A 15,248-nucleotide genomic window follows, 5' to 3' on the forward strand; every position below is an offset into this window, starting at 1 on the left:
AGCAATGCTGTTTTGAGGTCTAAAGGAATTGTCTTTTTTGTCAATATACTTGCTATATTAAAAATCTCTGTCCAAAACGTCAGCGCCTTCGGACACGACCACCAAATATGATGGATGATATGTACCTGTATCAGAACATCCCCTAAAACATTGCGCAGAATAATTTTGCGCATATTTTGCTACCCTAGCCGGTACTAAGTACCATCTTGTTAGCACTTTATAGTATATTCATTTTTTAATAAATGTACTTCTCCTGAGTCTCACAGGCAAAACTGTTATGTCCATATTATTTGCATAACTCTCAAGCATAGCTCTAAATACATCCATATGTTGGCTACCAGTAATCTTTTGGGTTGAAAGCTGACACATTCCTCAACCCACTATGTAAATATACCCCCTTTGTTGATACCCCTTATAGTATTAGACCCTGAGTTAACAGCAAAATGTTTCTTGATATTACGTTTTCTTCTTCTCTTTCTTCTTTAAATATCTATACAAACGTATTTAAAATCTTTTTCTGGGGCGTATTTAAAAAATAAATCCTGAAAACAAATAAGGCTGACAGCGCAAAGGAGCTGAAATGAGGAATAGTGAATAGGGGCTGTAATTAACCAGAATTTCTCTTTCAAAAAAGTATTAAAAACAGTACATGGTTCATAAATGTATGGTTGCAACTTTACCATGCTGGCTGTAGGGCGGGCTCAGGCACTGATGCATAACTGAGACATTAGTATTGATCATCGCCTAATTTGCCTAATTAGAGAGCCGCCTCTGAGCCCAGGTTCACACTGGGCTGCAGGAATGAAGCTGTGCAAGTTCAGCTGAACTCGCACGATTTCACTCCCGCTTGTCAGTCCCGATTTCGGCCGCAATTTCAGAGACATCTTTGCAGGTTTCTGCACAGATGTCAATGTAAATCGCAGCCCGAAATCACAAAAAGTAGTACAGAAACTACTTTTCGAAATTGGTGCAGCGCCGCAGCGTAGCACAAATTAGGATGCCGAAATGCGATATGACATGTAAAATCGCATGTCAAATCTTACCAATGTGAACCAGGGCTTAGTGAATTAAACTCCTGGGATATTAATTTGGTCAGTTAAGTAGCAGAGTAGGTTGTTAATCATTTTCAGCTGCATTGGTGTTAATGAAATTAAAAACAGGTGCCCTAAAAGTTCAAAAAAGAGACGACCTCCAAAACAGGAATGATTTTTCAGGTGGAGGTGTCTGACATTTTTTCCCCCCTACATATCTTATCTGACTGTTTTTCATTAGTTTTGCATTTGGCTAGGGTCAGTGTCACTGCTGGTAGTATGAGGCGATACTTGGACCCTATAGAGGTTGCACCAACTCCTCCAGGATGGCACATCAATACGTGTCATTGCCAGAAGGTTTGCTGTGTCTCCCAGCACAGTCTCAAGAGCATGGAGGAGATTCCAGGAGACAGGCAGTTACTCTAGGAGAGCTGGACAGAGCTGTAGAAGGTCCTTAACACATCAGCAGGACCGGTATCTGCTCCTTTGTGCAAGGAGGTACATGATAAGCACTGTCAGAGCCCTATAAAATAACCATCAGCAGGCCACTGGTGTGAATGTCTCTGACCAAACAATCAGAAACAGACTTCATGAGAGTGGCCTGAGAGCCTGACGTCCTCTAGTGAGCTTTGTGCTCACTGCTTGGCACTGTGCAGCTCGATTGGCATTTTGCCATTGTGATTAATCTAAATTTATTGAAATTGTTCATACCAATAATAAAATTAAACTCATAAAAAAGTGTTATTGGGTATAGTATTCCAGTACAAGAACCTGTCTTTAATAAGAGATAAAGTACTACACTGAACCACTCGAATTGTTGGGCCCCTAAAAGGGATAGCCAGTGTATAAAGCACATCACATTATAAGGATTGGTAGGAAGAGAGAGAAAAAAATGGGAGAAAAATACAAAAAAACTAAAAATAAATAAATAGGAAAAAACATTAAAAGGGGAACAAAGAATTAGAATATAGCAACCAGGAATAGGCACTCAGACCCCGCCTCACTCATCCCAACTCTGCACCAGGTTCAGATCTTACGATGAACCTGAAAGAATATTTAGCTTTTTCTATTGAACACCAGAATTGGTAGGTCCACCACTGGCGCCCTGTGCTTTTCACAGATGAGAGCAGGTTCACCCTGGGGGTCCTGGTTTCCTCCTGGTGTATGACAATGTCTAGTCTCCTGTGGCGAGAGTATGCAGCCAGTTCCTGGAGGATGACAGAATTGATACCCTTGAATGGCCCCCATGCTTGCCTGACCCAAACCCAATAGAAAACAACTGGGGCATTATGTTTCGGTCCAACCAACACTGCCAGGTTGCACCTCAGTCTGTTCAGGAGCTTGGTGTTGCTTTGGTCCAGATCTGGGAGGAAATACCCCAGCACACCATCCGTCGTCTCATTAGGAGCATGCCCTAATGTTGTCAGGCATGTATACAAGCACATTGGGGCCCAACAAACTATTCAGTACCATTTTGAGTTGCTGCAATTAAATGTCATCAAAATGGACTAGCCTGCTGCATAATTTTTTCACTTTTTTTTATGGTGTCTTTGACTTCAGCGCTCTGTCGTTTTTATTTCCATCAAACGATGTGGCATCCTTTCCACACATATTACTCTGTTCATATCAGTATAGATATCCAGCATTATATTTATCCCCATTGAGATCTCATGTTCCATTTTTTTAAGAATGGTTCCAAACAAATCCAGGAAGCCTGTAAAAATCAGATCACAATTATTTTATTTCCAAACTTTAAAAGAATATCAATTGTAAATAGGTCCAGTTAGCCTAAATTTGTGAATAGTCTTAATTCTTTGTATTAACCACTTCCCGGCGGCCGTACGACTATATACGGCCGCAGGGTGGCTCTACTTCTCTGGGACGCCGTCTTTTTACGGCCGCCCCTTTCCTCGTTCCCCGCGCGCGCTCCCGAGCGCGCAGCGGGGAACTTCTGTGTTGGCCGTGTCAACTTTAAGCTTTATCTGAACACAGCTGTACAGCTTGTTTGAATTTCCCCACCGGTTTAAGCCATCATACCTTCCAAGTGTCAGAACTCACATATGCTCAATTGCTCATTGCCAAATTTTATTTGCATTAGAGGCATAATCCACGTACAGAAATAGAAGGTAAGGTGTACAGGTGCTGAAATGTATTTTTGAAACTTAGGAAGACAGATGGCTAAAGTATCCAACCTGCAGAAATTACTGTAGCATGTTCACAGTCTCAGAACATCTACTATATCATGTCCACAGTTTAAAATGTATCTGTAAACCCAATATTTCATATTTCTGATGTGCCTGCTGTACCATGCACTTGCATGACAAAGTGTTCTGTTCTCTTTGTATTGTTTCCTTTGCATGAAATCCTTGGTTTTCCTACTAGTCCCTCTGCTGCTTTCCTATTAAAAGTTGACAGCACTAAACAGGCGAACATTCCGTGGTCAGTTCTCTAGCTATGTGGAATACTCAGCTTGCTCTCCTCCAGTGTCCACTCGTCCTGACTGCTGCTCCCCCCGTACTGCCTTTTACTGTACAGATCAGTGTACTGCTTTTTCTTCTTGCCTATGCAACTGAGAACAGAGGGAATGTGATCACTTAAGAAAAAGGGAAAACAGAGGTATTCATAAAGTTTTTTATATCTATACACAAATGTTTTGCCTTTCATTTCTATTTTAAACTGAATGGGTTGTTTTACAAGGTGATCATTTACAACCATGTTAAGACCACTTGGTATAGCATGTCTGCAGTCTCTGGCCACCCACTCACTGTACATTGTCCACGGTGGTGGGCCATCCCATGTAACATGTTCACAGTCTCCAGCCATCTCCTGAAGCATGGCTGCATTTTTTGACCATCTTTTGTAAAATGTTCATGGTCTTGAACCATTTACTGCAACATGCTCACAGTCTCTGACTATCCAATGTAGCATGTTCACATTCTCTGTTTTTTTTTTTCCCCCATAAAGAATGTTATTGAGAAAATACATAATATCAGGCCATACATACAATGAGAATACATTAACATATGATTATGTGAATTTATAGGGCATATTAATATAGCATAAATACTATAAGGCTAGTAGGCCCGCCAATATTCCAATCCCACAATCTGGGATTGGTAGAATGTAGCAGTAGGACCGTTGATGATAACACAATATGAGTTGCCTTTTTGAGGAAAGAAAGAGTAGGAAAGTGGAGAGAGAGAGAAGAGAGAGATAGAGAGAGAAAAAAAAGGGGGGAGGGGGGGAAGGGTCAGGGCAAAGGGGTCATCAGTGCCAGCGGTCATCCACCAATGCAGCCACATAGGTTGGGCTCCACAATGCTCACTTGATATGTCTAGGCCAGCATTAGCTTTAGTCTAGGAGTTATGGGCCCGAAAGCGTTGGGTTGATTTAAAATGGGTCCAGCATGCCCACATGTTCGTAAATTTCTGAATACGCTCTTGGGAAATGTGAACTAGCTTTTCCATTTCTTCTATTTTAGAAATCTTCATGAACCATTCCCTAATCGTCGGAGTGTGTGTGGATCGCCAATGTACCGAAATGCAAAGTCGCGCCGCTTTCACTATATGCATGGCAAGGGATTTATAGTATTCAGTTCTGGTTAAACGCGTATGATGCAAGAGGTACTGTGCTGGGGAGTAATCTAGAGTATAAGTAGTAACATGTGCAATAATCTCATGCACCTCTTTCCAAAATGGCTGAAGGGAATCACAGTCCCACCATATGTGGCGCATGGTCCCCTTCGCTCTCCTGCATCTCCAGCATGTGTCTGGGATGGCTGGAGAAAATTTGTGTAGGCGAGCCGGAGTCTTATACCAACGTGTTTCGATTTTGTTGCAGTTTTCCTGGATAGCAACATTAAGGGATCCCTTGTGGGTATATTCATTAATAAGAGCCCAATCCTCATTATTCAGGGAGACCTGGAGATCAGACTCCCAGGCTGTACGTGCTGAGTCTAAGTAGCTAGAGAGTAAAGGCTGATCGTTTTCAAAACCTCATGCATGTAGTCCCAGGCCACCCTGTCGAACGCCTTCTCCGCGTCTAGGGACAAAAAACGCCCTGGGTTTTATAGATTGTAAGCCAATGGTGGAGATTTAAAGCCCTAATGGTGTTGTCTCTGGCTTCTGACTTCTGTACATTGACAAGGCGTTGGGCCTTCTACTGTAGCATGTCCTCAGTGTCAAACCAACATTTATAGCATGCCTACAGTCTCTGACTATACACTGTAGTGTGTCCACAATCTCTGATCATCTGCTATAGTAGTGGCCCCCAACCTTTTTAGTACCAGGGACTGGTTTTGCAGCAGCCAATTTTTTCAGGGGGGGGTTATTGACAATGTGATGTTCACAGAGTCATTCCTCAGCCCCCCTTCACACCACAATCTCCCTTTACATTCCAGTCCCCCCTTTATATCAGTGTCCACAGTCCCCCTTTACACAGCAGCACAGAATAAAACACACACAATCCTATACCCACAGTTAATCCAGAGGAAGGCAAAAAAACATCATTAAGCATGATCCAATTTGCTCCAGTGGGGGGGGGGGGGAACCTTCTTGATCCCTCAACATGCAATCAGTTATTCCCTGGATCAACTTTAGTATCCAGTTATATTATGCGTATCTAGGAAAGAATCCAGTCCATTTTTTAAATGATCTACTGAGCTGGCAAAAATAGCTCTTGAAAGAGTATATTCCACATTTCATAGCTCTTACTGTGAAGAAGTTTTTCTGCATTTGGAGATCAAATCTCATTTCCTCTAGACGTGACGAGTGCTCCCTTGTCCTCTGTGATGACCTTAAGGTGAATAACTCAACACCAAGTTCATTATATGGACCACTTATGTATTAGTACGTGTTGAATCTCCTCTTCTCAAGAGAGAATAAATTCAGTTCCTCTAATCTTTCCTCATAGCTGAGCTCCTCCATGTCTCTTTTCAGTTTAGTTGTCCTTCTCTGCACTTTCTCTAGTTCCAGATATCCTTTTTGTGAACTGGTGCCCAAAACTGAACTGGGTATTCCAGATGAGGTCTTACTAATGATTTGTACAGGGGAAAAAATGCTATCTCTCCCTCTAGAGTCTATACCTCTCTTAATACAAGAAATAATTTTGCTTGCTTTGGAAACCACGGCTTGGCATTGCACGCTGTTATTAGGCTTATGCTCTACCAGAACACCCATATTCTTCTCCACCATTGATTCCCCCAGTTGCACACCTCCTAGTATGTATGATGCATGTATATTCTTAGCCCCCAAGTGCATAACTTTACATTTATCAACAATAAACCTCATTTGCCACATAGTTGCCCAGTGCATTTAGGTTGGCTTGTAAGTTGGAGACATCCTGTAAGGTTGTTATTCCACTGCATAACTTGGTGTCATCTGCAAAGACTGGAATGGTACTTTTAATCCCAAACCCCATATCATTTATAAATATTTTAAAAAGTAAGGGTCCCAACACTGAACCTTGGTGTACCCAACTGATGACCTAAGACCATTCAGAGTATGAATCACTAACCACTACTCTCTGAATTCGGTCTTTAGTTAGTTTTCTATCCATTTAACTACAAACAGATTTTTGCAAGCCTGTAGACTTTACCTTACCCATAAGCCGTTTGTGAGGAACTGTGTCAAATGCTCTGGCCTGGTTGTGCTTCCATGGGAGGATCTATGTTCGGGGAAATTTGAAATTCCGCAGTGGGATGGATCGTAGCTGTCTTCGGGAGGAGTGTGCAGATGAGGAGGAGACTATGGACCATTTTCTGCTTCGTTGCCCTTTTAACATAGAGGTGTACAAACAGGTGGGACGGGTGCTCGTGTTCCTTTCCTCTCCAGGCTGGGTTATGCTGAGTGGGTGTACAGAGCATTCAATACTGGTGAAGTTTTTTGTTTGGATACACTTTTTTTAGTTAGCCTAGTAGTCCGTTATTTCACCTGGAACGCACAGTGTCAGGTCAGCATTCGGCAAAAAAACTTCCTGTTGAGGTGGTGGTGTATGACATTTTGCATGAGGTGGGGAAGATTCGGGAGCTTGAGAGAGACAAGCGGGGTCAGGGGGCTTGGTTGAATGCGTGGAAGGGTTTCAAGCCTCCCTGACTGCCAGGTGTCTCTTCACCGGGTGTGGCTGTCTGTCTCTTATCACCCTAGATTATTATAATTGTTTTGATAAATTTTTGATAAATGGCTGCGTACATAGGTGATGGGTTGTGCCTCTTAGGCCTTCTCTGCTGCTTTATGTAAATAGTTTTCTAAAAATGTTTTGGTAGTGGACTATGTATATATTGTATATACTGTATTCTGAACATGGATGTGTATTCCTTTGATTTCTGTTGAAGTTTTGCACTATGGTTTTGTTTTATACTTTTGTATAAAATTGGTTACCTGATTCTTTTCAATAAAAGATCAATAGTGCCCAATCATTGGTGTCAGTGGGAGGAAGATTGCTCCATCATTGGTGTCAGTGGGAGGAATCGTGCTACATCACTGGTGTCACTATCAGGAATTATTCCACATTGTTGGGAGGAATAGTGTCTAGCATCAGTGGGAGGAAAAGGGCCCCTAGTGCCTTATAAAGGCAAGCAAAGGGTCGCATTCAGCCCCTGGAGACCACTGGTTTAGGATATTGACTTGCAACTGGCCATCAAGTCAACTGTATTAAACCCTCAACCAAACTTTTAGCTAAGTAGATTTGAGGTGCATCAAAGCAAAAGGTGTAAACAAATCTCCCCCTACTCTCTCCTACCATCAGCATCTATGCACTGCAGCACAACTTATTGGCTCATTGCGCTGCTTCTTCCTACTTGCCTCTGAGCTCTGCTGTAGCAATTGTACTGTATATGCTTAGTTTTTATTTTTATATTTGCAATTATTTCCCTCATTAAAGTAAAGTTACCCCTTAAAGCTACTGCTGTCCGTCCTTTTACCAAATAACTCTACTTCCACCCCCAACATGCATTATATTTAATGGAATGATTATTACTAAAAATCATTTTAATGTATGAAGGGTGTTTAATAAAGGCTCCACCTTTGGTGCTAGTGACAGACTACATTGGATATGTTGTTTTTGTTGTGGCCCATACTTCTGTGGCCAAGACGAGCAGTAATTGAAGAACCAATAGTTACAGTAATATATAAAACAAACAAAACTATTTTATACAAAGAAATATGTTTATTCAGTCATTACAGAATGTAGGTGTAAAGTCTGAGCCTAGCACATCATTTGATGTTTTCTAGAAGCAGAGAATAGAATGATCTGAATAAGTATTTCAGTTGGAAGTTCAGTTGGCAGCCTGAGTGCTGGCGATCCAGGAGTTGTAGTTGCAGACCTTGGTGTAGACACCGGGGTAGTTCCTCAGGGCACAGCCGTATCCCCAGGAGACAATACCCTGGAGCTGTCCATTACACACCACGGGGCCACCAGAGTCACCCTGAAAATAGAAAAAGCATTTTTTAGAACTCTGGGAGAATTATGGTAAGTTATAACTATTTAGATGTGGTGGATGTGTTGGTTTTCATTTTTTCAAGTTAGTTTATTTATATTTCCACCTGGTAATCCAGGAGATTAAACCCTTCATGTCCCTGGGTGGCTAAACTCATTACCTCTACTGTATCTATGGAAGGAGCCATGATAGCCATCAAGGCTGGATTTCAAGCAGGCCTACATTTGCTATTACAAGTGGGGCGATGGGATTAGTAGCTTACACAAGCAAGATAAGACTGTGTTTGCTTCCAGTTTATTTCACAGGAAGTGACAAGGACACTGGATGTCTGGCAGGATCAACAGTTAATTCCTATATTTGCTAAAAACAAAACAAAACAAAACAACATTCTTAACCTGAAAAATAATGCAGCCACCATACCTTTGGACTGGTAAGCTAAAAGGTATTGGGGTTGATTTACTAAAATTGGAGAGTGCAGCTGTGCATGGTAGCCAATCAGCTTCTAATTTTAGCATGAGCCTAGGTTCACATTGGTACAATTTGGCAGGCGATTAGACATGTCAATTCACATGCTAAATTGGCGGCACTGTCCGAATCGGTGAGGCGCCGACTTTGCGGCACCACACACTTCCCAAAAGTAGTTCCTGCACTACTTTTGGTGACTTTGGTAGGCGATTTGTATTGACATCTGTGCAGGAACCCGCATAGATGTTCTTAAAATCACCCCCTAAATCAGGATACATTGCCGGATTGAAATTATGCGAGAGAACCTAGGCTTAACCTGATTGTTTTTTTTTTTTGCAGAGCTGCACCAGATTTTGCACTCTCCGATTTTAGTAAGTCAACCCCATTACATATTATTTTTGGGTTTGGTTATACTTTAAGATGCAATTTTTTCCATATTGCCATAACTTTATTAGTTGCTTTTCTATCTACTCTGAAAAATTGCTAAACAATATCAGTTTTACTATGTATTCACTTGGGAAGAAATATCTTTAATCTAATTTCAAAACTTCTCCTAAACATTTGGACTATACATTAAATATATATATTTTTTTTATATATTTAAACTAATATAAAAAAAAAAAATTCTCTTACAAAAACTACTAGTAGTTTATTTGAGTTTATTTGAACAGTACAACTATATATCCAAAAATGTTGATAAGTTGTGGCAATTACCTGGCAGGAATCCTTGCCTCCCTCCAGGTAGCCAACGCAGATCATGTTGCCGGTAATCTCTCCGGGGTAGGCGTTGCTGCACTGGCTAGCGGTCAGGATGGGGGCGTTCAAACACTGCAGGAGGTTAGGCATGTTGGCTAAAATTTAAAACAAATTATAGTTAATAAAATATTGACTGACAACAAAAGGAGAAAGAACAAATTGTGTTAAAAAAAAGACAAAAACTTGCATTATACATTTTTAGCCAGAGAAATATTAAACAATTCTAATTCTATATTATCATATTTACCATTGGCAGCCAGCAGGTGGTGCTTTTGTGGATATTCCAAGGTGACTTACAACTATGTTGTGAATTTGACATCTGAATTTGGACAAGCATAAGCTTGTCCAAAAGCAGAACACCTACAATGTTTTACATATGTAAATTGGAAGTAGGCAGTGTCACATATTAATGTGACACTGCCTACTTCCAAGTTACATATGTAAAATATTGTAGGTGTTCTGCTTTTCAATCCAGTATTGGGTATTGATGAGTATATTAGACTTCTGGGGACTTTACGTTTGTTCCTAGTATTTTATGGTGTTATCTGTTTTTTTAGGTGAACTATAATAAACTTGTTAATTTTAATTGTGTATCTCCCAATAAAGTCCATTAGTTGTTGGTGGCATTAGTGGTTAGAGGGGATACTATGTTGTCAATAATTTATACAGCCTATGTCTTAGATAACTCTAATTAGAAGATGAGATTACACATACACAGCTGACCCATCACCCCACCCCTCTTCTAGTTATAGAGGCCTGTGTATATTTTCAGTTAAAAAGAAGCAGTCAACATTGTGTAGTCAAAACTTTTTTGATAGATGGGTGGGGGTGGGGGAATAAAACATTCTTCAGGATTTATTGCTGTCTGTGTTCTCGCTAAAGACATTCACCCTCTTTATTTTTCCTGAAGACCATTGTCACTGGGACTGAAAATGGTGATAAATCCAAAAATGTTAATGGCTTACAGAACGGGAAGAAGGGAAATCTCCCAAAGCGGACACTTGTTCCAAGTTTTAAAAACATTTCAGAATGTATTTCTTATTGTTTTTCTACTTTATTATTTTTAGTCTAACTAAAACTACCCCCTCCCAGCTCTTGAAGGATCCAGTTCTTAATTTCTATTCTAGGGCATTGTATAATACAGAGTAATATCTATCTTATCCCAGGACATGTGGTGGGGCACTCCTTCCACCAGCCACCCTGATGACATGGCCACTGATCATTAGGGTGGCCCTGCAGTGTACATGATGAACCCAGCAAGAGTGGCAGTGACAAGACCAGTCAGAGAATTGGCAAGAAGAGAGGCTTTGTAGGGCTGGTCACCACAAATATAACCTCATAGAAGAAGATAGCGGGATTAAGTTAAACATTACTTTGAGTTATTCCTACCCATTGACAAAACAAGCACTGGATCCTTTATTACTGGAGGGGTAGAGACATGCTTAATTACATTTTAACTTCCCAGAACTATGTTTTTTGGGATTTGTTCCTCAAAGTAATAATTTTGCCTAAATAAGTCCATTCCAGGTTCCATTCCGTGCCATTCCAGGCTGAGTTGTAGAATCCCTTTTTCACTAAGGTTAGCAAGAAAAACTAATTAAGCATGAAACCACCACTCACCATAGCCGATCCTGGTGTGAATGTATACATGTAAAAGCCTCAATCAAAATGTCGCCCCTTGGACCATGCCCCCTGGCGTGTTTCAACCCCGCCCACCGGGGTTTAATCACCTCTATGATTCACACCTGGATTGTCTATGGTGATTGGCAGTTTCATTCTTACATTTTGCATAAATGTTCTAATCATGGCAAATTTACTAGAGAAGCTTATACTCATTTAATATCAATAATAGATGATGTTACAGTGATGTTGACTTACTTCCACTGCTAAGGGTATTGCCCCATCCGGAGATCACACAGTTAGTGCCAGCAGCAGCGCAACCACCGGGCAGAGGCACGCTCTTGACGTAGGAGTTGAGGGTGGCTGGAGAGGCCAGCTTGACCAACATGATGTCGTTATCCAGGGTTCTGGAGTTGTATGCAGCATTTCTGATGACCTTGGCAGAGTTGATGAACTGCTCGGTGCCCTCAGAGACAGCAATGTTGTGCTCTCCGAGTCTGACCTGCATGCTCCTGTATAGAGAAAAATTCAATGAAATCAGTATATATTTGCATCCTAATCAAAGGAATTCTTGATAGAAGCCAGTAAAAAGTGCACTTACGCCTTGTAGCAGTGAGCAGCAGAGACCACCCACAGGGAGTTGATGAGGGATCCACCACAGAAGTGATATCCGGAGTTCAGAGATACCTGCCAGGGCTGAGAGTAGGCGCCACAGGTATATCCTCCGACGATCTTGTCATCATCCAAGGCAGCTGTAAAACACAACATGTACTGATTACATATAGAGAGCCTACGCAAAGGGATATATTAAGTTTACGTTCATATAAAAAAAAAATTATAATAAAAAAAAAATAGACATAATATATATATATATATATATATATATATATATATATATATATATATATATTTACACATATACACAATGTATACTCACCAGCTGCCCCGAGGAGCACACAGATCAGAAGGAATTTCATGGTGTCGATTTTACCAGTGAACAATTTGTTGCTAATAATGTAGGTATTTATATGTTTTTACCAGGACCCCCCACCCCATTCCTCCCACCTGTACACTGGCCAGCTGAGTCAATAAGAAATGTTCAGGTTAATGTATACACAGTTTTATCAGAATGTTTTTTTCCATACTATCAGAAACTTCCACCATCAGTAATGTTAGTAAATTTGTTGAATCCTGTTAATTTAGTATATTTTCACACTATTCCATTTTACCTTCAAAGGCCAACAGATCAAATTGTTTTAATATGATAAGATCGTCTTTTAATAAAGATGATTTCCACTTTTACAGAATAAAGTATTAAGTGATGTTTGTAAGATTATGTTTATATGTAAAAAAACATATAAATGGCCAAACTCACAGAAAAGGCCATTGGATCCAAAATGGATGCAGCGCCGTAATGTCAGCATGCAAGGGTCGCATCTGTAGATGGATCCCCTGATGATGTGAATGCGCACAAAACGCATAGGAAGGACCCTTGCATGCTGACGCCATGCCAACGCATCCATTTCGGATCCGGTGACCTTTTCTGTGAGTTTGGCCATTTATATAGTTTTTATTCCGATGTACAGCCTCTATTTTTAAGGTATATTCATTTTTTCCTTGTCAAAATATCTTTATTATGTGATTCAGAGAAAATTGTACAAGTAACATATAACAAATACAATACATAAGGGAGAAACTCCTTTGCGCATATACAAGAGTATACTAATCCAATGAAGATTTAACTGATACAATATTTGAAAAAAAAAGTTAATAACATATATGCAAGAAGCTATAAAGCGACTCGCATTACAATAACGTCTTGTATTAATAAATTCCCAATTTAGAATTTTGGCTAGTACAAATAAATATAATGCTAATAACGAGAGTTTCGAAAATATAATAGTAAATAAAAAAATAGAAAGAAATAATGAAAAAAAAAAAAGGCGGGGGGTTAAATAAAAGAGTCTGCAGGACTAGGCCGAGTTCCACTGAAACTGGCTAAAAAGTACAGTAGGTAATTGTAATGCTTAGGCTACCATGGCATAAGTACTTCATTATTAAAGGATATTGGCATTGCATATGTAATCCAAGGTTTCCATATTCTCTCAAACTTGGTGATCGTGTCCGTATCTATTGCCGTCATTTTAGCATAGGTCATAGATTTTTATATCCTTTCTTTCACTTCGTTCACTATCAGATTAGGAGATTTCCAGGCCTTTGCTAATGTCTGCTTTGCTGCTGTGAAGAGCTGCAATAGCAGTTTAAAATGCATATGTGTTATATTATCAGGTTTCAAGTTGAGCAATGCTGTTTTGAGGTCTAAAGGAATTGTCTTTTTTGTCAATATACTTGCTATATTAAAAATCTCTGTCCAAAACGTCAGCGCCTTCGGACACGACCACCAAATATGATGGATGATATGTACCTGTATCAGAACATCCCCTAAAACATTGCGCAGAATAATTTTGCGCATATTTTGCTACCCTAGCCGGTACTAAGTACCATCTTGTTAGCACTTTATAGTATATTCATTTTTTAATAAATGTACTTCTCCTGAGTCTCACAGGCAAAACTGTTATGTCCATATTATTTGCATAACTCTCAAGCATAGCTCTAAATACATCCATATGTTGGCTACCAGTAATCTTTTGGGTTGAAAGCTGACACATTCCTCAACCCACTATGTAAATATACCCCCTTTGTTGATACCCCCTATAGTATTAGACCCTGAGTTAACAGCAAAATGTTTCTTGATATTACGTTTTCTTCTTCTCTTTCTTCTTTAAATATCTATACAAACGTATTTAAAATCTTTTTCTGGGGCGTATTTAAAAAATAAATCCTGAAAACAAATAAGGCTGACAGCGCAAAGGAGCTGAAATGAGGAATAGTGAATAGGGGCTGTAATTAACCAGAATTTCTCTTTCAAAAAAGTATTAAAAACAGTACATGGTTCATAAATGTATGGTTGCAACTTTACCATGCTGGCTGTAGGGCGGGCTCAGGCACTGATGCATAACTGAGACATTAGCATTGATCATCGCCTAATTTGCCTAATTAGAGAGCCGCCTCTGAGCCCAGGTTCACACTGGGCTGCAGGAATGAAGCTGTGCAAGTTCAGCTGAACTCGCACGATTTCACTCCCGCTTGTCAGTCCCGATTTCGGCCGCAATTTCAGAGACATCTTTGCAGGTTTCTGCACAGATGTCAATGTAAATCGCAGCCCGAAATCACAAAAAGTAGTACAGAAACTACTTTTCGAAATTGGTGCAGCGCCGCAGCGTAGCACAAATTAGGATGCCGAAATGCGATATGACATGTAAAATCGCATGTCAAATCTTACCAATGTGAACCAGGGCTTAGTGAATTAAACTCCTGGGATATTAATTTGGTCAGTTAAGTAGCAGAGTAGGTTGTTAATCATTTTCAGCTGCATTGGTGTTAATGAAATTAAAAACAGGTGCCCTAAAAGTTCAAAAAAGAGACGACCTCCAAAACAGGAATGATTTTTCAGGTGGAGGTGTCTGACATTTTTTCCCCCCTACATATCTTATCTGACTGTTTTTCATTAGTTTTGCATTTGGCTAGGGTCAGTGTCACTACTGGTACAGTGTAGTATGAGGCGATACTTGGACCCTATAGAGGTTGCACCAACTCCTCCAGGATGGCACATCAATACGTGTCATTGCCAGAAGGTTTGCTGTGTCTCCCAGCACAGTCTCAAGAGCATGGAGGAGATTCCAGGAGACAGGCAGTTACTCTAGGAGAGCTGGACAGAGCTGTAGAAGGTCCTTAACACATCAGCAGGACCGGTATCTGCTCCTTTGTGCAAGGAGGTACATGATAAGCACTGTCAGAGCCCTATAAAATAACCATCAGCAGGCCACTGGTGTGAATGTCTCTGACCAAACAATCAGAAACAGACTTCATGAGAGTGGCCT

General features: G+C 40.4%; 2 protein-coding genes across 3 annotated transcripts in view; both read right to left on the reverse strand.

The window, feature by feature from the left end:
- LOC120946879 (trypsin-like) overlaps positions 1–15,248 on the reverse strand; it is a 143,787-nt gene that overhangs the window by 47,005 nt on the left and 81,534 nt on the right. The gene's annotated exons all lie outside the window — the stretch shown is intronic.
- LOC120946873 (trypsin-like) overlaps positions 8,184–15,248 on the reverse strand; it is a 50,582-nt gene continuing 43,517 nt past the window's right edge. The window contains exons 1-5 of one of the 2 annotated variants that reach the window (XM_040361683.1): positions 12,245–12,355; positions 11,909–12,059; positions 11,566–11,819; positions 9,646–9,782; positions 8,184–8,454 (exon numbers count right to left, since the gene is read on the reverse strand). In XM_040361683.1, the coding sequence (XP_040217617.1) occupies positions 8,305–8,454; positions 9,646–9,782; positions 11,566–11,819; positions 11,909–12,059; positions 12,245–12,284 (732 nt within the window). In that variant the 5' untranslated portion in view covers positions 12,285–12,355 and the 3' untranslated portion in view covers positions 8,184–8,304. Of the gene's footprint in view, positions 8,455–9,645; positions 9,783–11,565; positions 11,820–11,908; positions 12,060–12,244; positions 12,356–15,248 lie in introns of those variants that run through there. The other variant, XM_040361681.1, reaches the window with a different exon arrangement.

Source organism: Rana temporaria, chromosome 8 (assembly GCF_905171775.1).
Source record: "Rana temporaria chromosome 8, aRanTem1.1, whole genome shotgun sequence".
NCBI lineage: Eukaryota > Metazoa > Chordata > Amphibia > Anura > Ranidae > Rana > Rana temporaria.